The sequence below is a fragment of the Equus caballus genome, chromosome 4 (genome assembly GCF_041296265.1).
Source record: "Equus caballus isolate H_3958 breed thoroughbred chromosome 4, TB-T2T, whole genome shotgun sequence".
Classification (NCBI taxonomy): Eukaryota; Metazoa; Chordata; class Mammalia; order Perissodactyla; family Equidae; genus Equus; species Equus caballus.
The window spans coordinates 87,417,465-87,441,719 of NC_091687.1; the positions used below are offsets into that span (position 1 = coordinate 87,417,465).

Consider the following 24,255-nt stretch of genomic DNA (forward strand, 5'->3'; position numbering starts at 1 on the left):
GGCTATGTGTGTGTGGGGTCTCCCCACCCTCCCCCATTGCCAATAAATCCCCTCTAAGCTCTACCTCCTTTGGCCACTGCATGTCAGCACATGGGGCATGTAGTCCCCTACTGTGTGTCCTCCCCTGTTCAACATTTTAAAATTCCTTTGCCCTAAATGCCCCTGCCTGCCTTATTTAGACTAGCCTTTCAATGGAGGTGGCCACCAGTGCACTTCTCCCTCCTCCCCCTGCCCACACCTCACCCTGACCTGACGAAGGCCACAGGAGGGGACCTGTGTCTTTTCAGCTTTGCCCAAGACTTAGAGCCACTAGGCATCCAACTTGGCTCCTGCAGCAAGAGAGGAAGGACAGCTAAATGAACCATCAAGGCAGTCAGAATTTCCTCTGTGGTCTTACAGTTGAGCTCTTAAATAATCTCCCACTGAACACATACACACTCTTTACGAAAGGTTTCAGAATCTGAAGGCTGATTGGCTGGGGAGGGCCACAAGAAGTTGAGAGAGAGGAGTGGGATCTGTAAGAACTTCGGCCCTGCCTGGCTTTCACTTCTCTTCCTTCCTCACACCCCCTCAGCGAGCCCCTGCACCTTTCTGGCCTACATTGCACCCCAGGCAGAGACTTTGCCTCACCGTTCAGAGCAGGAGAATGACTCAGCCCCCACTGCCTGGTTGATTGAAATAGTTCCTGTGTTAAGAAGCTGGACATAATTCAGACAATGGAAAGAAGGGGAGCAGTTGGGCGGGGGGTACCGAGTATATATTTCTGGAGGCCAAGGCACTCAACCTGCTGAGAAAAGGGCTATGGGAAATGAAACAAATTCATGGCCGCCACCACCACCTTCCCTCCCTCACTTGCTCCCAGCGATGGAGAGCTAGGGGCTGCTCCTGTTCTCCCTTTCCTCCTCCTCCTCCTCCTCCTCCCCTGCCTCACCCACCCGCAACTGGGACGGGTGAGACCACAGCCCGGCGAAGTGGGCACTGAGGTGTGTGTGTTGCCTGGGCACGGGAGCTCTTCCTCAGTAATTAGGAGACATGCAAATTAACAGCCTGTGCCGTTTGTATTAATTTGGTAAATAAGCCAGAACAATTTCATTAGTGGCACATTAATGTGCTTGGGAGCAGGAGGACATATCCCACTGTGAGGCAGCAGGGCCCGCCGGCTGCCCCAGCCCACAGACAGGCTGGGTCCACTGTGTCCAGCTGCTCTCCTGCTGGGCCTGGCTGGCTGAGCCCCACCCTGCCTTTGGCCCTGTGCTGGAGAAAGACCACACACACACACTGAGCAGTAAGGCATCTGTTTGCTCAGTTAGGTTGGGGGTCAGTCACACTTTAGCTCTTTCCATCAACCCCAACTTGCCTGACTTCCCACCCTGTATTTTGCATGAGACCCCCAGGGCGTAAAAAACCCAAAGCTTTTCTGGGTGGGGAGTGAACTAAGGGGATTGAGCTCAGCCAAGCAGGGCTGCTGCTGAGTGTAACCCTCTGGCTGCTGGCATCCATTGAAGGGAAGAGGAAGCAATGTTACATTATCTCACTTAGTACATGGGATTCACTTCTCTTTTCACAGTTGAGGAAACTGGGAGAGATCATGTGACTTGCCCAAAAATTCACAGCCAGAGTGTGGATTTGAATCCAAGTCTGTCTGACTCCAAAATGCATGCTCTTTCTACCACCACTTGGCCCAGTCAGTATACCCTACTCTGGGGAAGGTTCAGAGTATAGAACAAGCTTCGTTCCCCTTGGAGCTGACAGTCCAGTTGGAGAATAAAAACATTTGGAATTGAAATAACTGTCCCTACCAGGAAGTAAGTAATTGATGATGATGATGATGAAGCACTCTTCTACATTCCTAACATATTTATATTAGCTCATTTAATCATCCTAACAAATCCTTTGAGGTAGGTAGTATTGCAATTCAAGTTTTACAATAGAGTAAACAGAGAAGAAGTTAAGTGACTTGCAAAGGTCATGGAGCTGGTAGGTGGATTTGAACTCAGGCAGTTTGGCTCCAGAGTCCATGTTCTTACCTCTGTGCTATACACGGGGCCCTAAGTGCCAAAGGGCAGATGAGCCACAGGTGTTCAGAGTGCAGTTCTCTGTAGGCTGGGAGTTAGGGAAGCCTTACAGGAAGGTGATGTTGAAGCTGGAAGAACTCAGCTCACAGGGCCTAGTTCAGGACCACAAAATCTCCACCCCCTCTGCCAGCATCAAGAGCAGAGAGCAAGTGATGCTGGCAGATGACTGGCCTAGCAGGGCTGCACATGAGGCAGCGCTGCAGAATCCTTCTACACCCGAGGATCAGGTCTGACCTTTAGGCATCTAGGCTGCCCGCTTCTGTCTTAACCAGAGTGACCACCAAGCTACTTCCTCAGTGTGGCGCCACCCGCCCCCTTCTCATAGTTTCTCAGAAGGCAGTCTCCTCCCCACCCCTTTCCAGCTCTGTGTTTTCCTAGGTCTCAGTTTCTGAACAGTGAAGAGGGGGAATGAAGAGAAGAGCCATCATTTGTCCCTTGCTGACACTGCTTGTGTCCATGTGTACACATACTCTGTGGTACCCTCAAGGCCGTATCAGCCCACATATGTACACACCCAATGCCCAAACACATATGAAGCCCACTCCCTGCCTCTGGCAGCCCATGGTAGGCACCCAAGGCCTGAACTCCCTGATGTCACCTGCCATTGTAGGAGGGCTTTCAAGGAAGCTGTTGAGTCCAGATCTCTGCCTGAAACACTCCAAGATGCCAAAGAGATCACAGCACTGCGTGATTAATATCTCATGTAATGCTTGCAATAGCCAGTAAGATGAGAAGAGGTTTCTTAATGTATTTGACAAGAATGAGCCTCCCTTAACTCCTGGATTCAGTTTAAGGCAACTTGTGGGAAATAGCTCTCTCTTTATCTGTATATCGTCACTGCAGTGCTTTTATTCATGTTTCCATGTTTGTGAATGCACCTACTTGCCAAAAGTTTTTTGTAACCCCAAAGTCAGGACTTATTGTGGGGTTTATTTTGATCATTTGCAGATATGCACAGAGTGGCAAAAACTTTTGGTCTCCTAGTGAGCACATTCCCAACTTAGGTTGAACAGGGTGAAGCTCTGCCTTCTTGTTTCAACTCTCATACTATAAACACGTACACTTTTCATGGTCTATTTAGTGCCACACTTTTCAAATTTTTTGTGCTTTTTGTTGGTGATTTTGCAGTTAAGGCCTCCACGCCTAGTGCTGAAGTGCTGTCTCGTTCGTTCCTAAGTGTAAGAAGGCTATAACGTGCTGTAAGGAGAAAATGCATGTGTTAGATGAGCTTCATTCAGGCGTGAGTTTAGTGCTGTTGGCTGTGAGGTCAGCATTCATGAATCATCAATATCTACTGAATAAGGTGTCTTTAAAAAGAAACATGCATACAAATAGCAAATCATTACTTTGTACACTTGAAACTCATATAATGTTGTATGTCAGTTGTACCCCAATTAAAGAAAGAAGCACGCAGAGAAGAAGGTTATGTATTGATAAGTTGATAAAAATGTGACCAGCCTCATAGGAACCCACCCCTGTGTTTTCCCCTGGGAGCGATGGTTCACTATTCGCTAATTCAGTGTTTGTGGTGACTTTATAGAACATAAGTACCACCACCACCAAGAATTGACTGTGTGTGTCTAGGAGTGCATGTGTGCGTGTATGTTTTAATTAAGGGAAAGTATCAGAAATCTTGAGTCTTAAATTTGAACAGAGAAATAGAGCTTGTACAGACGTGGACTCACATAATGTTATAGTCAAGCCACAAATTCCTGGCAGTCCATATAAAAGAGAAACACAATGAACCGGGGAGCACCCTGCCTAACCCTCTGCTTGTTCCCTCTGTAATTCTTCCAGAGATAGAGAAGAGTTAAGACTTTGACCTTGTAACTGAGTTCCATGTACCTGTCCAGGCTGCAGCATGTCCAGAAGGATAGACACAGCACAGGGCTTGGCTAGAGAGGCCAGAAGCCAAGAGACTCAGCAGCAGCAGGAACGCTGGCCCATCCCCAGCCCTCCGCCGAGCCCAGCCCACCTTCCCCTGAGTGCCTTTGTTTGATTGAGAAATTACTAGAGTTGCAGCAACTGTAATAAAAGGGGAAGCAGAGACCCACAGGTGACAGCTTTATCTCCCTCTACAACCCGAGATGGATTGGGTGGCAGCACAGTGCCCAAGGCCAAAGATTTCTTTCCTCTGCGGCTGGCTGGGCCCAGGGACTTGTCAAGCCCAAGTTAGCGTATCGATTGCAGGCAGGGAGAGGCTGGGTAAGTGTGAAGTCAGTGCTTACCTGCCAAGAGCCTGGCTGCTCCCTGACAGCTTCGGCCCAAAGTGTGGCTGCTAGTCACTGGGGTCTCCCTCTAGTGTGCGCCCTTGAGAGGCTGGAAACCATCCGGTTTGTGGCCTCAGAGAGTGAGGTATGAATTTGGGGTTTGCCATGTGGAATGAGGTCTGAGCGTGGGCACTGTGTACCTACCTGGTTGCCTCTGCAAACCATCTCTGAGGTTCTTGCCTCCATCCCGGCAGTCTGGTGCCAAGAGCCGTGATACGTGTGACTATCAAGCTTCTTGTCACAGCCACACTGGCCCACCACAAGCTTCTCAGGACTGAAGGGGGAGGCCTCATGCTCAAGCAGGGCAGCCATCCTCAGTGCTAGGAAAAAGACACTTGGCTACTAACACGGTGAAAGCCAAGAGGTTTGGGAATAGGGGAACTGGCGTGGGCCTGGGCTCTATGTTGGCCTGGGAACTGTACCAGCTTCCCTTGCTTTCAGCTGAACCTAAGGAGGTGTCCCATGAGCCCCTAAATACAAGGAGCCCAGTAGTTTAGAGGTGGGGGCCAGGATCAGCATCCTCCGCACTCCACCTGTTGTCTCATGAGCCCCCAAACACAAGGCAAGCAGCCTCTCTGTTCTTCCTTCTGCTTCCCAAAATTCCTCTAGGACCTGCTGCTGCTTGGCCTTAGCATGTTCGATAAAGCTTGACAAATTAAGAAGAATAAGAAATGGTCGTCCCGTGTATCCTTTTGCCCATCCCTGTTCTTCTCCGACCACCGCCAGCCTGGCAGCCTCTTCCTCCATCCTAGCCCTCCCAGGGTAGGGGGCGCCTAGTGCTCCAGCGGCAGAGCTTCCCCCGTGCTCCCCTGCTCTGGGCGTTCGCAAGGTGGCAGGAGGCTCTTCAAGAAGTCTGTCATCATCTCACTGAATTTAGTTGCCTTTCCAGCTGGTGAGCTCTCGGGGCACCTGTCTTTATCAGAGCACCATTTGGCCCACTTGCCCTTCTCCCCCACAAATGCTGGTTTTCCGGTAAAGTAGAGAAGGGAGAAATGTGCTTTGACATCTACAGGTACTAGCTGCTGGTTCTCCCTGCTTCCACCCCTCAGCAGTGTGGGGCAGGTGTTGGGTAGACCCAGCCCAGCAGAGTCCACCACGCCCACCCTGGCTCTACCAGTAAGGTTCAAGGTCCATGGTCTTGATGGAGGAGAGAACCAGCATTAACCCAGTGGGAAGTGAGGAAGCAGGGGATCAGGGGTATGAGTGGAGAAAGGAAGGATTGCTCCTGAAACAGAAGGTCTGGAGAGAGGGAAGGAGGTGAAGAGGGTCTTTCCTGCTCCACACTAGGAGGTAGTGTAGAGAAGGCTGAAGGGAAACCTGGCTTCTGCTCTCAGCTCTGCCCTTACTAGCTACACAATATCAAGTTGGATTGAATCTACATATTAGCTTTTGTCCTAGCTGTAATAAATTCTGCATATCCCCTTCTGTACCACACCCCAACTAAAGGCATAGTTGAACTTGCATTTCCACATGAAGGATAGACTGTGAACTTCAAGCAGCAAGAGGGTGCCCAAGAAGAGGAAGAAGCCAGGGTCCTGCCTCCCTGTCCCTGTCCTTTCTTTTCCTCCCCACGGCCTCCTCTCTGCATGCCCAAGCCACCTCTGTCTACTTCTAGGGAGTCGTGTCCCCTGTCATCTCTCCCTGCTGAGCCAACCTCGCCAGGTGGACAGGCTGCTTTCCTCCCCACCCTTGCCCCTCTAACCCTCTGCCCTAGGCTGCTGCCACTGGCTCTGGCCCAGGCTTCATAGAATTCCCAGGTATTTAGACATTCATTTTATTGCTTAATCAAGCTTGAAGCCATTTAGATTAATACAAGTTTTTACATTTGGCAGCAAAGGCTTTTACAAGGCCCCTTTAGCAAGGGAAGAAAGAGGTTGGGTGAGAATTAAAGAAGGAATTTATTCTGGGTCATTGCCTCCATGAAGTGGGAGCAGATCAGCCACCATGAGGGCCACGACAGTGAGGCCACTTGCTTGGAGGAGCAGAGTCAGTGCTGGGTCTGGGGTCCTGGGTGTGCAGGGGAGGCCCTCAGTGGAAGATGCCCAGGAGCCCTTGGGCCCTGTGGGGATCCCTGAGGGTTCTGGGGTTCAGCCACAGCACACAGCCCTGAGGTCTGGGCTTGCAGCAGTGACCACAGCCTTCCACTTGCTCCTTTTCAAGGGTAACCTCCTGCTGGGGTCAACCCCTAACTGCCTCCATGTTTAGTGCAGTTCCTGCCCGTGTCTTTCTACCCACCAGTCCTCTTCCCTCCTCTCCTCACCTGGCTTTCATGCAGCCACTTTCATTACCTTCATTAAGCATTAATTCCTTCAGCTCTTCCAAGAAGAACACAGGCTCTCCTCTCCCCAGGGATGGCCTTGCTCCCTGGGGCGTGCCTGTCAGAAATGGAGGGGCAGGTGCTGAAGAGGAGTGGGATGTCCCCAGAGCTGTCTGCTTCTTATCTCACCCCTGGCCCCCAGCTACACACACACACACTCACTCACTCACTCAGCTAATGTGGACTCCCTTGCTTAAGCTAAGGAGAGCCAAGTTTACCCTAGTGGTTCCCTGCCAAAAGGAGTAGGAGAGGATCTGAGAAGAAAGGGGAGTTTTGGAGTTGCTTTGTCAGTGACATATCTATTAAGGATGGTTGTATGGGGTGTGAGAGGCTAAAAAGTGTAGACCCAACTGACAGAACTGACGTGAAGGATTCTAAGAGGGTTGGCAGTGCAAGGGCTCCAAGAAGCTCCTGCTCTGCTGCTTAACACATCCCTCCCCTCTCCTCGTTCCAGCTGCTCCTGTCACGTGGATGAACATGGTTGGGCTGCCCAAGGCCTGTGAGCGCTGGGCCTCAGCGCTGCCCTCCCCTGCACAGCGAGGGCCACCCGCTGCAGGCTGACACCCCCTTTCTTTGTTCCCCAGGTAGAGGTGGAGGTGGAGAGCATGGACAAGGCTGGCAATTTCATCGGCTGGCTGCACATCGACGGCGCCAACCTGTCCGTCTTGCTTGTGGAGCACGCACTCTCCAAGGTCCACTTCACTGCTGAGCGCAGCTCCTACTACAAATCGCTGCTGTCTGCCGAGGAGGCCGCCAAGCAGAAGAAAGAGAAGGTAGAGGGTGAAATTGGGCCTGGGCCTGGCGGGGCAGGAGGTGGGTGCCATCCCCCCAGCTCAGCCTTCTCTCACCCACCCCCTCTGCCTCCTACACGCTGTTGTTGCTGCCTCCATACAACAGACAGAAGCAGTTCTGTCGTCCCCAACTGAGTGCCCCCGGTTGGTATTGGACTCACACCCCGTGTCAGGAGCCACACACAAACAAGGGAGAGGCTGACAGCTTAGGCATCCTCAGCCATAAGCCTGTTGCAGGCCAGAGGTGGGCACCAGACCTGCTCTGAGCACCCCTGTCAGGGCAGCTCTGGTGGACCTGGAACAGAAGGCTGTCTGGAAGGTGACCTTGGAGCGAGGAGAAAAATGACTGGGGGAGCCCTTGGTGAGCAGGAGACTGGGAAAAGCCAAGACCCTTCCATTAGTGCCCTCAGAGGGCCCAGGTGGCCTGCAGCCCATGTCTGAATTCCCTTCTCATTGCCCTGCAGGGAAGCCCATTTTGGAAGCTGCCCCAGGAGATGCATAAAGCTGTTAGGACAGCAGATTTACAGCCCATCAGTCTCTGCAGACACTGCATTGAAGAGACAAGGGGGGTGGGTCGGAAAGCAGCTTTTGGAAACAAATGGACGATTAAGGAACCCAGTGGTTTGGTGGTGGGAGCCGAGCTCAGCACCCCCCCCCCATCCCCGACTCAGCCTGTCGCCACTGACTTACAGCCCAGCCCTGATAATGGGGATAAATCAGCCGGCCACCAATTTGTCAGGGCTTCTCTGAGCTTGAGGAGGATTTCATGGGACAGCCGTGCTGAGCCATAAATTTGTTCCAGGAATAAACGTTTCTTTCCCCATGGGGCAGCCATCTGGCTTGCAACTCGCCTCCCAGAGCCAAGGCCCAGACACCTGCCAAAAGGGGTGGGGGGCTGTGGGGCCTAAAAGGTTTCTCATTCTCCTCCAGCCCAGAGCAAACACCTCCTCACTTAGTCTCCCTTCTCACCTTTCTTCCAGAGCGAATACATCACTTCCCTCGGGACACCCTCCTGAATCTCTCTGTGTATTTTCTTCCCCTCCCCTGGGGATTAGGGCAGGTGACTAACCCTAATGGCGGTGGAAAGACTGCAGGGAAACATGACCCGTAAAGCTAGGATAGGTGACAGAGACTGTTCATGCTTTGCAGGAGTGGAGCACCTTGAAGCCTCTGAGGGGGTTCCCACCCTTCCTCGTCCCAGTTCTGCTCCCCTTAAACCCTGGCTTCCTAGAGTGGTGGGGAAGCAGACAGCCTCAGCTCCTACAGCAGAATAGCTTCCTCTTGGATTTCCTGTTTGTGACAGCTGAGCTTAAGACTGCCACCCCTGTGTCCTCTGCCTGCTACAGGAGATGGGGGAGACGTGGTGCTGGGCCTCATGCAAAGGCTGAACCTTCACCAAAGAGTTATCAGCTGGGGGTCAGTGTGGCAGGCACCGGTCTCTGAGGCCCAGATTCTAAAAGCATCTTTGCCCCCTGGCTCTGCTCCTCAGCTACTCAGCACCTGAACCTAAAGGCTGCTTTTCAGATCTGAGCAATCCTCTGCCCTCTGAGAGTAGAGACCCCAAAGGGACCCAGGAAAGGACAGAGGGGATTCTGGCCTGAGGTGTAGGGATCCCTTCCTGGGTGCTGAAATGGGTATCACTATTTACTACACACTGGATTTGTCTGAAAGAGCTCAAGTTGTCATTTCACTGGTTCTGTGTGACAGTGCTGAGTATTAATTACCAGTGATTAATTACTTACACAGGCTGTGTGTTTCTATTCCGATCCAATTAGAATGCAGCGCACCACTCCTCAGTGCGAGGGCCTGCCTGCCTCCTGGCTCCCTGTCCTGCATCCCATCCTCTTCAAGCATCCTCAGGGAACCTAGCGTGGCTTGCCTCTTCCTGGTGGGGCTGGTTCCCAGTAGCAGCGTGGGCAGAGCTTCACAGTAGCCCTCGGAGTTGGCTGGACTCAGATGAGAGAATTTGGTGGCCAGCTGGGGGACAGTAAACTGCATATCTGAGGTGTCTCCAGGATCCCCAACCTAGCCCTCCATGTGACCCCATGAGGGCTGCCTTAGCTGTCGAGAGACAGGCACATCTGGGGTTAAGAGATGATGATGGTACCTGCGAGCTAACTGGGGAAAAGTAATACTGAGAGGTTTTGCGAGACGAGGAGCAGAAGTCTTCAGGGAGTGTGATCACGTGCATGTGCTTTTGTGAGTGGGTCTGTTTGGGGAAGCCAGCAATGCTGGTTTCCCAGCTGTGAGAACTTAGCTGGCTCCCTGCTAGGCCTAATTCCTCCCTGTGCCCTGCCAGCTCCTCCCCTCATGAAGAGGCTGACAAAGGGTTACCCCCTCCCCTTGTGCCCCAGCAGGGCCCTGCACGGGGCTGGATTGGCTATTGATTGGCTTTTATTGAGCTTGGCTTCCCCACTGCAGGCTTGAAGGCCTCCACCACCCTGGCCTCATGCCAGCCCCACCCCTTGAACTTCCTGAGCAGTGATATTAAGTAGGATTTAGAAAGAAAAGACTCCAGCCAGTGGAGCCTCGGTCCACATTGCCCATCTCCTGCCAGGAGAAGGACCTGGGGTTCCCTGGGGAGGAAGTGCAGGGGAGAAGGAAGGCCAGGGGCAGGGCGAGGACAGGAGGAGGGACTGGCCCCAGAATGTAGAGGGGACCTGAGCAGGACAGGAACTTGCATGACAGAGGAGCATGGAGCAGATGAGGCAGGAGGGAGGGGCTTCCCTTGCCCATTCTCCACCTGGGTCTGTAGCCAGGGCCATGGAGTGGTCACAGAGGGGTCCTGCCTCAGCACGGTACCATCCTGGCCCCTAGCCTTAAAGCAGGAGAGATGCTCTTGCCCAGCTTGACCACAAATCCTACCATGAATGACAGGAGCTGGGAGAGGCCTCTCCACATTAATGCAGCCCAGAGGTGGTCCAAGAGCAGAGCAAACCCACTCTTTGGGTGGCTCTCCCAGCATCCCTGGGCCCTGCTGCTTAGGCCCAACTCAGACTTGCCTCTGCCAAAGGCTAAGAGCATTCACAGCTCCCGGACCCTGTCCTCTGCCCTGCATCTTGGCCATGGAGGTTCTTTTCCAGCTCTTCTGTCTCCCAAGAACCAGAGGGTAGAGCCATGTGGCACTGACTCTGTGTGTCCATGCACACAATTACTGTTCTTTCTGGAAGGGATCTTTGAGTTTTCCCTGTCATTGCCCCAGGGATCCAGCAAGAGGAGCATCCTCCATGGGAATTCGCAAAAACAAGCTTGTTGTCAGGGATCTGAGCTATGAGAGGACTTGGGCCGGCTGTGGCAGAGTGGCATTTGTCTGGCAGGTGTCGTGCCAATGTGTCTGTCCCCTCCCTGCCCCAGTTCTGCAGAAGGGCATCATAAGTCAATATGGGCAATTGTTCTAAGGGTGGGGACTTAGGCAGCCAAGCCCACCCCAGCTGATCCTTCCCACCAGGAAGCTGCCTGGCCAGGCTGCGTGTACCGGCTGCTGAGGGCTATGGCAGCCAAGTCTCAGGGAGTAGCTGAGCGCGTCCATACCCCAAGGGGAAGAGGGAACTTGCAGGCCTCCATATTCCAGCCCTCTCTTAATGGACTTCCTTTATCTGAGGAGCAGCTCTCCCTCTTCTACCCTTGGGCAACCTCTCGCTTCTCGTGTCTTCTCACCTCAGAGGCAAGCCGGGTGCACCCACTGCTCCCCTCCTACCACCCAGTGAGCTGTGGGACCTTATCATAGGACTGGCCCCATTGCTGCCCTCCATGTGGGAGCAAGGGGCCTGCGGGCCACCCCTGAGGCTTTTCTTTGCGTCATCCATGACCTCAAGTTTGCTGCCCACCTGAGCCTGCCAGGAAAGAAGCTCCACCCCCTCTCCCCGAGGAGAAAAACCTGATGCTGTCGCCTGAGGCGCTTTTACTGGAGGAGTCATTAGCAGTTTCTGCTCTCACCCTGTCAGTCTGTTCCCAGTTCATCAACACTGCTGAGGAGCCTCCTTCCCCCACAGCCAAGAGAAGCGGGTTAGGATGGGAGCCCAGAACAGCTCTCAGGCTCAGGGCCCACTCAGAAGCCAATGCAAGGGTCCCTGTCTTTCTAACATGCTGCATGCTGGGAGAGGAGGGAGCAAGAAGGAAGCACGAAGTGGGAGAGGGAAGGGCCTGCTGACTTGGGCTGGGGGGCAGAGGGAGTCCAGATGGGTTACAGGGTGGGTGCTGGTGGGAAAAGGAGGCAGGGGACAGGCAGCTGGGTCAGGAGGGCACAGAGGGGAGTGGGCAGGGCTCTGCTACAGCTCAGTTGAGCTGGTGTTGACAGTCTTGTCTCAGAGGCAGCAAGAGTCCCATTGATCCTCGGAACTGCAAGGATCCCAGAGGGGCTGGGAGCCTGGATGTGCATAGGAGTGGGAGTGTCTGGTTGAGTACCCACTTCCCTGGGGAGCTTCCAGCTAAGGGGGTCCGGGAGGAAAGCCTCAGCCTCAACAGGAAGTAGGCCTTGGAATTGGAAGTGGCTGTGGCTGTCCCCCAAGGTGCTCTCAACGGTCCGTGCTATGGCCTCTGATTGGAGAGGCCCTCTCACAGGCAAGTCCGAACGCTAGAGACCCCCTTCCCCAGAAGGACAGGTGGTCCCTTGAGGGATTAGGCCAGGAGTCTCTGGTCAGACTGAATTGAAGTCCTGCCACCTCCCTCCTCTCCTGGGGAGAGGCCAGGCTTGGGGGCATTGGCAGCCGAGGTGTCCAGGGGCTGGTGATGACAGAAGTGGCCCTGGTGATGGGACAGGTGTTGAGAGAAATTGAGAGGAGTCAGGAGCTATTTGGGTTAGAGTCCAGCCCCAGACCAGGGGCCCACGAGTTCAGCCTCAGAAGACAGAGAGCACTGCTCTGTGGCAGGGGCAGAAGTTTGGGCCTAGGTAGTATCTCTTCCATCCCGCCTTGGCTACTTCCTGGCAGCCTCCCCTGGGCTTGGAAAATCCCTGTTGCTCATTCAAGTTCTCAAGGCCCTTGTTGCTCCTTCAATGGAAGAACATCCACTCATGCCACATTAAAGGCTAGAGCGTGGCCTCTGTAAGTGTGGCCCAAGGTGGCTCAGTAGTAATTCCAGCATTCATGCCCTTCAGCTGCATCCTGATGCTGCCAGGAATCTGCACATCAGCTGAGAGGCACCATCCTAGTGATCTTGTGGTCAAACTAACTGCCTCCCCTTGCAAGAGAATGAAAGGAGAACCAGAGAAGGCACATGGCTTGACCAAAGTCACACAGCAAATTAAAGGGCAAAATGAAAGGACAAGAGCCCATGTCTCGCACCTGTAACTCTCCCCACTGCTCAGTGCTGCCTTCTGTCTCCAGAGGCCCAGTCAAAACCAAAATGGCCCTGGAAGAGCTCTAGAGCCAGGCTGCCTGTGTTTGAATCCTGGTTCCACTACTTCTAACAAGCATGTGTGCCTCATTTGTAAAACAGAGGTAATGCTAATTCCTACTCAAAGGGTTGTTATGAGGATTCAGTGAATTAATATTTGGAGAATGTTTAAAATGGACCCTGGCACCTAGTAAGCACGTAAGTTTTTGACCAATGCTTTTATCACCCCCCTCTTCCTGTGTGTGTCTCTGGGACCCTGTGTGTGGTCCAGCCCCCGACACTCGCCCACCCCCTTCCCACTGCTCAGCTGGAAAGCCACCTCCCTTGCCTGCTCTGACAGGCCTCACTACTGGGATAATCTCCTGGCCGCAGGATTGGACTTGACGCGCTGTCACGTCGAATCAGCTGCTGAACCGCTGCAGCCCTGACAGCACAGGGCTGGGGGAGGGAACGGTGGAGGGGAGTGGCCCAGCTTGTGAGCTGGGGTCAGAGCACATGCTTGACATGAGGAGGACAGAGAAGTTGCTGAGAAGCATCATCCTTGCACAGTGATGAGCTGTCGCTCGGAGAGCCTCAGGAGTACCAGAGTCCCTGTGACAGTGGGGGGGCCTGGAGAGTTCAGAGTGACCCCTGCAGAGTGGTGTGGAGGCGGAGATAGGGACCCAGAATCACTCCAGCTCCACGGTTCTCACACTGGTATGCATGAGATTCGCCTGGGAGCCTGTTGTTACTTTTGTTTTACTTTCTCTGGGCCCCTTATAACAGATCCTAATTTGGTAGGCCTAGCGTGGGACCCAGGGTCCTGCTTTTGTAATAAGCTCCCCAGTTGCTTCTGATGCCTTCCAGAATTTGAGAAGTGCTGGATCAGAACTTCAGAATAGTCTCCTTCCCCCATCAGAGGTAGGAGGGCTCCAGGGGCTCAGCCCAGTGTCATGTGAAGTGCCCTGTGGTGACCCCCACACTCGCTTACCCCTGAGGTAACCCCATCGCCCAGAACCCCTTTCCTGGTGTCCTCTCTGACTTCACTTCCTAACCCCTCTTCCCCTCTGTTGACCACACATGCAGGTCTGGGCCCACTACGAGGAGCAGCCTGTAGAGGTGACGCCCGTGCTGGAGGAGAAGGAGCGCTCAGCCAGCTATAAGCCAGTGTTTGTGACCGAGATCACCGACGACCTGCACTTCTATGTGCAGGATGTGGAGACCGGTGAGTGTGCAGACCCAGCCCCAGGCACTGCTGCCTCATAGCTCCTGCCATGGTCCAGCCCGTCTCCAGGGCCCCTCTGTGCACTGGGAGGAAGGGCTGCAGCTCAGGGGTTCCAGAGACCTCCCCAGAATAGCTCATGACTGCTGCCCACTCCCTAGGCCCCATCAAGCCTCTCTCTGGGCCCATGGGTCATTTTATGCACCACAAGCGAGCCCTGGAGTGGGCAAGGCTGAGCAGGTCCTCTGAGGACTGGTGAGGTAACCAATTTTGTCTCGGTGGTGCGCTGAGACTCTTAGGTAATTGTTTTCTCCCAGACACCCCTGGCTGGGCTGGGCGTGAGGATATGTAGCCCTCAGAGTCTATCAAGAAGCAACGAACAGATTGTCTCTATGTGCTCAGGAAGCACGAACTGGCCCCTCTCCCTCTCAGCTTCCTTGGCAGGAGGAGGAGGGGAGCGGGGGCTTGTCTCTGCTGGGATTTCTCCTTCTCTAGAGGCTACCATAGCCCTGAGTGGTATCCAGTTGCCGTGGAAACAAGTGGTGCTCTAGGGGAAGTGATCCCTGGGCAGTCTTTCTGAAGGACCCTCTCTCTCCACCCTCCTCCTGCCCTTGAGCACTGTGTCCACGGTCCCCTAGGTGGAGACCTCAGGCTTCCGGAGGACAGAGGGCGGTAGACAGCTCTCACAGCAGCGGCACTGTGTTCCCTCCAGCCCAGCGTCCCACTTGCATTCCCTTTACTGTCTCCACCGTGACCTCCCTCCTCTCATTGCCACCCTGTGCAGCAAAACAGTTTAGCTGGGACAGAGAAAAAAAGCTCTTAGAGCCACCTATGGGTCCAAGGAGCCAGATCTTTGCAAGGCAGAGAAGGCTGAAGATGTTGCTGGCACTCAAGGCAGCCACGTGGGTGGCAGGGTACAGCTCTGCCCGACCTCCACAGCTCCACCCCCAGGCCCACTCCAGATCGCCAACAGCCTCGTCTCAGCCACTTCCCCTCTAATGATATTTCCCAGGCAGCTGCTTTTGTGGCAATGTCATTTCACCAAGAAAAACTGACCGTTCCTGGCGCTGGGCTGGCTATACTTGGGAGGGGAAAAAAGCTGGGGAGGGGTAGAGGTCAGCTCCAATCCTGGAGAAAGCTGCCCCGCCATTGTCTTGGGAATGAAGCCAAGAGGCGGCCAGCCTCTGGGTCTGGGTGATGGCCCAGGGAAGGAGTGTGGTCCAGGTAGGAAAGAGAGCTGTTCCTGAGCAGAGGAGCCAGCGAGAATGGCTTTCAGGGAGCTTGGGGCAAAGGGAACTCGAAGACCCTCCCAGTCTCCACTTGTCTCTGGCACTGCTGGGGAGGAAAACCCACCTCCAGTAAGGACAGGGCCCTGAAATCTCCAGCTGACAAAGCGTGAAGGTTCAAGGCCTTTGCCCACATAGTCTCTGTAATCTCAGAGGCTTCCTCTGACTGCCCTGTGTCATCCCACCCCTGACAGGTCTTGGAAGCCGGAACGATGCAGTGAGTGGTAGCCAAGGCAGAAAATAAGGCAAGAGAGAACTAAGGGGGAAACCATGTATTCTTTGAATATAGGAGGAGAAGGGAGTGAGGTACTTTGTGGCATGCCACCTGGAGAGTTGTGGTGGGCTCTAGAGAAAACCCTGCCCTCAGGTGGCTCCAGGAAAGTAAACCTCAGCATGCACAGCCACCCCCCTCTGAAACCTTTCACCCCCTCTTGGGGACATCCTCTCACCCTGCCTCCCTTCTCTTAATTAAAGCTTGCCTTCGCGTCAGATCTGATGAAAACATTACCACTGGCTGTAAATGACCAGCCAGGCTCTGTGTAAGGACCTCCCAGAGGGCTTTGCCTGTTTGCAGGAGGCAAAGTCTGCTTCTGTTGCCTTGGAGCAAAAAAATAAAAAATAAAAATAGATCAAGTATAGGAGGAACTTATCTATGTAGAGGCTACTCCTTAGTCCCTGAAAGTTTAGTCTGTGGACAAGGAACGCTCTCAGGAGAATTATAGAGGGTTTACCACTGAGCAGGGGCAAGGGCAGCTGCTTCCTAGAAGTCCCTGTTCTGAAACCGAGTCCCGTGAATGCTGGTACGGTGGCCCATGCAGAGGCCGGAGAGTGGACATGCGTCCTCAAGGGCATATGCAGAGTTGGTCTTCAATACAGTTGAGTTGTTAAGCACCCTGCATGCATCAGGGCTTCTACTAGGCCTGTGAGCGTAACCAACTGAGTGAGCTACGGTCTGTGCCCTGAAGGAGCTCACAGTGTAGTGGCAGAAACATAAACCCAGACAAGGAGCTTATAAGGCCAACTGTGACAAGGGTACCAATAGCCAACGTGTGTTAGGCACCTGTTACAGTGTGGCCTTGGGCCCTGAAGACGGAGAGAGGACTCCCACACCTACACCACACACACCCAGCCACCCTCACCTCAGAGAGCAAAGGGGACACAACAGGTCTGATGCCGAGCTACAGTCAGGGCCAGGAGGGATGTAAAAGAGAAGCCACTGGGGACTGATGCTCAGCAGAGTGGGAGTGGGGACTGTAGCAGGAAGGAGCCAGGGAGGGAACCTGAGAAGACCTTGGGTGTTGCCAGATCTGGTGAAAAACAGTGGACAAGCAGGAGGGACTGATGACTCAAGGTCAGAGTGATTGGAGAATGACAAGGCAGGGAAGGAGACCCCCTCCCTCCCATTGAAGAGGTCCCTGAGTTGAGAGGGGAACGTAGAACCCCAGCCTGGCAGCACCAGAAGTTAAGTTCGGCACGTATCTCACAGGGGGACTAGAGCCAGAGTGGCCAAGTTTGAATATACTGAGACTGGGCCCTGCTCCCAGAATTGCTCCCCATCTTTCATTGCTTGGATTCTGAGGCCCTTTCCTTATCCAAGGTGGTGGGGGACCCATCCTTCGTCTCTGCTTGTGCCTTGGGAGACATTGCAAGGATGGCTGCTGTCAGTCACCACCTCTGTGGCCCAGGCTAGAGCTGGCCCTTGTAGGAATGGGTCTGGGCTGGACAGCTCCCCCTTGCAAGAGGCTGGTTGGCCTCAGCTTGCTCCATGTCCAGTCACTTTCTCCACCTCCTCAACCAAAGCCCAGGAACATTCCCAAGGGCTTCCACAGCTATGGCCAGTAGATTGGAGAGCTGAGATCGGAAGACTGTGTGTGCCTGAAGTGTCAGCAGGTCACCATCCCACTTTTGAAGGTAGACAGCATGAAACTTCTTTAGCAGGGACCAAAGAGAACTTTCCTGTGGGATAGGAGTGAGCCAGTGCTGCAGGCTCCCTACAGAATTCCACGTCCTGCCCCCTCCCCAGGGTCGTCTGCCTTCCCAACCCCATTCAGAGACGCAGCTCCAAAGAACATGGAACCCAGGTCTCACTCCATCTTCCCCGGCAGGCACCCAGCTGGAGAAGCTGATGGAGAACATGCGAAATGACATCGCCAGCCACCCTCCTGTCGAGGGCTCCTACGCCCCCCGCCGGGGAGAATTCTGCATTGCCAAATTTGTAGATGGAGAATGGTGAGCCACTTGGATCTGAGCAGGGCAAAGAGTATTAAGCAGGAGCAATAGTCCTCAGGGCACAGGCCTGCGGAGCTACCAACTAGACTTTAGGCATTTGCCTTAGCAGCTTGGTTTCCACTGGTTGTTGTCATTGACCTTGGCCAGCTCTCCAGGGTGGCCGTCTTCATTGCCCACAGCCCATCTGCACTTTGGCCATGATTCTCCTGCAGTGCAGCCAGCCTCCCAAGTCCAGAAGTGGTGTCCCTCCTTCTCTCTCCTGGGAAACTCCGTGGGGGAGCCCTGGCTGGCTGGAGCTCTCTGACACACCCCACACTCTACACAGGAAAAATGATGTCACAGTGGATGAGGGCGAAGGCTGGTCCTCAGTGACCCCAGACCAGCTGCCCGACCCTCCACCCTGCTGTCTGGGACATGAGCAGCAGCACTCACAGGCTGCAGGAAGGTCACTTATGTCTGATCTACCAAGGATAGGGCCCATGGCCTTCCGAGGGTGACGAAGTGACTTGGATATGTTCCCTGCTGCGGCCTCCCAGACAGATCTGCCGGCTAATTACAGCTGCTGTTTAGTGTGCTGGGTTTAAACAGCAGACATCAATCTAGTCATTAGTCTTGTTGCTTTATGCCCCAAGGACACATTAATCTGCTCCACATGCTCCTTTCTCCCTCCCCCTGCTCCCAGCTGTGCTCTGATTCCATTAGATGGTGACCGCAGCACCCTGAGCCTGGCCCTTGGTGGAGTCTGAGAACTGCCCTCTGTGACACCCAATGGGTGCTCACTCTGAGCCCTGGGCAGGGAAATACTGTACCTCCTGCCCTGCCATTGCTAAGGCTCCAGGGAGACCAGACTCCTCAGAACTGTCCCTTGAGCTCTTCCCTTGATGCCATTGCAGGTACCGCGCCCGAGTAGAGAAAGTCGAGTCTCCTGCCAAAGTCCACGTCTTCTACATTGACTACGGCAACGTGAGTGTGGGGGACCAGAGGGTGGGCGAGTAGGCAAGGGAGGGGCCACGCGTGGCTGCCAGGGGCCATTCCACACAGGAGCCCCCAGGCCAAGTTCATCTGACCTCTCAAAGGTTCTCAGAGTTCAGGACTCCCTTACTGACAGAATGGTGAGCACGTAACAAGCCAGTAGCCCCAAGGAACCAGGCAAAACTGGCGTCTCTGGTCAGAGGCCTGTGAGCACTGAGAGGTCTCCTGTCCAGGCCCCAAGGGTGAGTGCCCACCCACGCCCATGGTTCCTCTTCTTCTGCCCAGCCTCTCTGAAGAGTGGCCGCATGGCGGGCCCTCTACACCCTGCAGCTTCTGGTCCTCACGCTCAACTGGGTGCTTGTGTGCTAATCCCTAGCACCTCCAAGACCAAGGCTTGCTGGAAAGAGTCAGTCACAAGGCGGCAGAGTGACTGATACCCTTGGGAGAAAAGCCCCTTGGGCTGGGCCTGGGAGGCTGTCAACAATTCCTGGGAGATTCCCTGGGCATGGCAGCAAGCAGGAGAGAAAGTTGTCGTCGTTCAGAACTATGCCGCCCCGGAAGTGTGGTGGTGGTTATCCACGCTCCTCAAGGCCTAGTTTTGAGGGTCAGGAATACACAAAGGAAGAGCTCTTGCCAGGACCCTCATCTTGGTGTGCTCTCCCAGCTGGAGCATCCCTTGGCCTGTGGGAAAGTCGTCAGGGAACCCATGTCACAGAGGAAAGGCATTGGAAAGAACTGGAAACAGCAATTAGAGTCTAGTTATCAAATTGCATATTTTAGTAGGAGCCACGAGGTGTGCCAACCCCAGGCCCAGAGTGAGAGGGTGTGTGTCACAGCTACCTACCTACTGCAGGGGCCAGCCGGGCATGTTCTCCCAAGGATTGGCTGACTAGGCAAGCCTGTGCACGTGGCTCAGTGGAACCGAGGCATGGGCGAGTGGGGAGAGCCCTGAGTTGGAATTTCCAGAGGCCTGGCCACAGGGAGTTGTCCTCTGAGAGCAAGGGAGCATCAAGTATGTGATGTTGTTGGCCTGGTGTGTCCTCTGCAGAGGGAGATCCTGCCATCCACCCGCCTGGGTACCCTGCCACCTGCCTTCAGCACTCGTGTGCTGCCAGCTCAAGCCACAGAGTATGCCTTCGCCTTCATCCAGGTGCCCCAAGACGTGAGTCTACATATCTTCCTTCCAAAGGGGACTGTCCAGTGACATTCAGCCACTGCTGCAGCCTCACAGGCTGACGGGAGAAGATGGAAACAGGGCTGAATGGTCTGTTCGTCACAGGACTCGGGATGGGAGTGACTGAGGAAGTTGAGGAAAGGTGCCACAGAGGAGGTGGCATTAGAGCATCTGAGCTAGTTCTTGAGAAATGGGTAGACCAGGGCACGTTTGGGCAAAGACTAGTCCCCCACAGTCAGGCGACAGGGACCTTGCAGGCAGTGGCGGGAGATGAGAGGGGCAAGTCAGTCAGGGCCTGGGGATTAGGGCTTTGTCTGCTCTGGCGAGTTTATTGTTTGCATTGTAGGTGGGAGCAGCTGTGGCAGGATTTTCAGCAGAGATGGGACGCGATCAAATCTGTTTTTGAAAGTTACTTCTGGTGGCATCGTCAGAGACTGGAAGGAATGGTTGGGAGACAATTGCAATTGAAAGTCCAGGCTAGTCACAGTGACAGCCAAATCTGGGCCATATAGTGGGAGCTGGAGAGAAAGGGCCAGTTTTAGAGCAGTCAGATGGGTGCGGGTGCGGGAGAGGTGGAATCTAAGGTGGCTCTGGGTTTCTCATGCGTGGATATGTTGCTGTTGGCCAAGACAGAGGGAACGAGAAGGGGCAGATTAGGGCTGCGGGAGCTCCAGGTGGCCTTTTAGTGTTCAGTTTGGAAAGCAAGATAAGACCTAGAGTCATGGATTCGAGGAGTTGAAACCTTGGGAGTGTACTAGGGTGAGTATGTGGAGGATGGGATGGGGAGGAAGTGCCGGCATTCCCCCAACCTGTGGAAGCAGAGCCTGAGGCAGAGTGTGCCTCCAGAGAGGAGGAGGAGAGAGGAGAGCTGGCCTGCTGTGTCCAGCGCCCCCAGGAGGTCAAGCAGGCTGAGGCTGAGGGGGCGCCCCTGGCTTTCAGCATGGAGGAGGGCCTTGGTGCTCAACGCGAGAGCAGTCTGAACCAGCATGCCTGAAGCTGCTGTCAGATGCAGGGAGCTGAGGAGCAAATGGGAGGGTAGAAATCAGCACCATTGAAAATTTTCTGCCTTTTCATGAAACTTGCTGGAGGGCAGAAGAGAAACAACAGGAGAAGATGTTGATAATATAGGTCAAGGGGCAGTCCCTCGGGGTGGGGAGACAGGAGCATGAAGAGAGCCTGAGATGATAGTGAAGGCTGAAATAGGGATTGTGAGGGGTCTCTGTGCTGGAGGAAGGCCCTGCATAGGAGATGATGGGGGCCAGGGCAGCAAGTGGAGGATTTGTTTCGGATGGAAAAAAGGCCTCTTTTCTTCAGAGACACAGGGTAGGTGGGTGGGAGTACAGGGTAGGGGAGAAGGGGTGGGATGATATGCAGATAGGCCTGGCGGGGAGGGGAAGGACCGAAAGGGGGAGGGGCACTAGTGTCCAGAGCCTGTTTCGTCCCACACGAGGATCTGAGTGGGGAATGAGCTGCCGACACCTTCTGGGCAGACTGTCTTGGATGTCCACGAACAGGACCTGGGGACCACGTGGCCATATTTCGCTTGTGTTTACCTCTCCCACTGACCTGGGTATGTCCCTGCTCCAGGAGGATGCTCGAACAGACGCCGTGGACAGCGTGGTACGGGATATTCAGAACACTCAGTGCCTGCTCAACGTGGAACACCTGAGCGCTGGCTGCCCGCACGTCACCCTGCAGTTTGCCGATTCCAAAGGGGACGTGGGGTTGGGCTTGGTGAAGGAGGGACTGGTCATGGTGGAGGTGCGCAAGGAGAAACAGTTCCAGAAAGTGGTACGTGATGTGGAGGCAGGCCACCTGCTGGGGGAAAGGCCCCTAGCATCTCCCCCACCACCACTGGTGCAGAGGGAGGCTGGGGACTGTACCAAGAGCCAGTGAGGGAGCAGGGAACCCCCGTCCTCCTGCTCCTGCTGGGGAAAGATAATGGATTTGGGTTTGTTGGGGTTTAAAAAAAAAAAAGCTAATTACATCCTAAATTAATTGGCTGCGAGTTTGGCTGAGAATACAGCTGCAAAGTAGAGCGGAAAGTTTCCCTTTGCGTGCACCCTCAGGTGACAGGCTGGAGCTTTGCCAGGGGTGGCACAGAGAGGGTCACAGCCTGTCCTGCTGTGTCTCCCATTCTCACTTCCTTCTCTCTGCCATACAACTTCCAAGTCCATAACCAGCTCCTAGCACACAGTGCCACTTGGAGCCAGAGGCATCCAGGAGGCAGTCAAGGGGCCCAAAGGGACTGTGCCACAGCACCCTCCAGCCTGTTTGAATAGCCCCCATGGCTTGGAGCTGAGCCTAAGTCCTGCCTCCTCTGCTCATGACATGTCTGCCCCAGATGTCAGCCTTTCGGTGCCTGAGTCTCCTGTTCATGAAACACGGAGAACACTGCAGGCCGTGCTGCTTCTCAGGATGGACCGTGAGGATCGGGAGGATCGGGCTGACACCTGGGAAGCCGCCTTGCACTGTTCAGTTATTGATCATTAGGATCAGGCCTCTCCGGCTCAGCTCTGTGCTCATCCCAGTCTCTCAGCAGGCCACAGCTGAGGCCCCTCACACAGCAGCCTCGAGGGACAGGCTGGTGGGAAGCTCGTGCCCTTCTGTAGCACCACCGCCTCGAGGCAGGAAGGGGTTAGAGGGCGGTGGCAGTGCCTGGCTCTGCACACACTCCTGAGAGGACGGATGGGAGTGGCAGGGCTGAAACCAGTCTTCTCTCTCTTCACTGCCCATTGCTTCCTCTTCTCCTAGCCCCTCTCTTGCCTTTCCTCTCTCCCCACATAATGAGTTGGAGGTTTGTGGATCTGTGGCACTGGGTATGCAAGTTGATAATTCATTGGAACAAGACCCCAGTGTGAATTGCTAGTGTGTCTCCTATGGACCGGAGAGGCCTGGCCCCTACTCCTCCCCCTGGAGGCCCGCAGGTTCCTGAGATTACTCCTAGGAATTAAAGTTTCCCTGTAGAGTAGAAGTCTTAGTTTCCCCATATAAAGCTACCCATAATGTCTCCAGTGTCTAGAAAATTCCTTTGCCCAGCATCTGAGATAAACACTTAACATGTATTCATTCATTCTTTCAGCAAACATTTATTGAGGGCCTACATATCTCAGTGAACAAGAGACAACATTGAGCTGACAGTCAAGCATGAGGAGATGAACAATAAAAATAAATATGTTAAGTCAGTGAAACAGAATATTAGAAGATGAGTGCGATGGGGAAAGGGAAGACAGAAGTAAAGGGAATCAGGAGTGTGTGGGACGAGGTGGTTGTAGTTTTACATGGGGTCATGTGAGGCCTGATTAAGAAGGTGATACTTTGTCAAAGACTTGAAGGGGCAGGATAGGTAGCCAAGTGGGCGTGAGGGGGAAGTGCATGTCAGGCAGGTGGAACAGCCAGCAAGGAGTCGAGAAACAGCAAGGAGACACAGTGTGGCTGTGTGCTTGGATTTTACTCTGAGGGAGCTGGGGATCCATTGAGCAGAAGAGTGACGTGGACCTGACCTGGGCGTTCTGCAGGGTCACTCTGGCTGCTCGGTTGTGAATACCCCCATCTTGACCACTCCCTTTCTTCGCTTGTCCCTCCAGATCACAGAATACCTGAACGCCCAGGAGTCAGCCAAGAGCGCCAGGGTGAGTTTTTGCCTCGGGAGGCCCAGAGGGTGCTGGGAGAGGGGGCCTGGCCCTCCAGGTTCCTGCGGGCCCCACCTCCTTGACCAGCCACTTTCTGTTTTCTCACAGCTGAACCTGTGGCGCTACGGAGACTTCAGAGCCGATGATGCAGATGAGTTTGGCTACAGCCGCTAAGGAGGGAATCGGGTCTGGCCCCCAGCACAGCTCACGCCAGTACCTCTTCTGCCGCCAGGAGGGCGTTCTCAGCTCCAGACCCCAGATCAGGGGTGTAGATTGGGTCCAGCTTTGCTTCAGCGTATGGAAATGTCTTGTAGGGCAGCATCGGGGCTCGGGGGGTGGGGGGAGCCCAAAACTTTCAAAGGGCAGGCCATTGTCTTCTGAGATGACGGGAACTGCCATCCACAGTCTCTCCCAGCTGATTTTGTGTTTTTATTTGGGGTTTTGTGGTTTTTTAAAAATTGTCCTCAAATCAGGAAGAAACATGAAAGACTTTGTCCTAATGGAGGATGTGATCCTAGCACTCAAGGCCAGCTGCCAGCTGGCACCCCACTTCAACCCCAGACTGCCCTTCTTCCCAGCTCTCTGCCCAGCTGTTGATTATGTGATTTCTCTGATACGTCCGTTCTCAAATGCCAGCGTGTCCACATCTGCCCCCTTGCCAGCCCTTCCCCGTTCTGTATTTAAAGCTTTTGAGGCCCAATAAAATAGTACCTGCTGTCTGCAGCCTGTGTTGGTCATGGTGGAGTCCAGAGCCTGGGATCTCGGCAGCCCCAGTCAAGAGGAGACCTGGGCACTTGAATGGCCCCCTGGCCCCGGGTAGTCATCCACATGCCTGGCTACTCCCCCCAGAAACAGACCCAGTCGGAAAGCAGATCAGTTCTTCAGAGTTGCTAGCATCTCCTGGGGCCTGGTGGGCATCACTGGTACCACGGCCATCATGCAGAAGGCTGGACACCTTCTCTTCTGACTCACAG

General features: G+C 54.3%; 1 protein-coding gene across 1 annotated transcript in view; it reads left to right on the forward strand.

Annotated features, from left to right (window-relative positions):
- Window positions 1–24,004, forward strand: part of SND1 (staphylococcal nuclease and tudor domain containing 1) — a 408,513-nt gene extending 384,509 nt beyond the window's left edge. Inside the window, exons 17-24 of the mRNA XM_001502591.6 lie at window positions 7,247–7,435; window positions 13,853–13,991; window positions 17,380–17,503; window positions 18,397–18,466; window positions 19,524–19,637; window positions 21,237–21,440; window positions 23,237–23,281; window positions 23,390–24,004. Coding sequence (XP_001502641.2) covers window positions 7,247–7,435; window positions 13,853–13,991; window positions 17,380–17,503; window positions 18,397–18,466; window positions 19,524–19,637; window positions 21,237–21,440; window positions 23,237–23,281; window positions 23,390–23,455 — 951 coding nt within the window. The 3' untranslated portion in view covers window positions 23,456–24,004. The remainder of the gene's footprint in view (window positions 1–7,246; window positions 7,436–13,852; window positions 13,992–17,379; window positions 17,504–18,396; window positions 18,467–19,523; window positions 19,638–21,236; window positions 21,441–23,236; window positions 23,282–23,389) is intronic.
- Window positions 24,005–24,255: the final 251 nt, after the last annotated feature.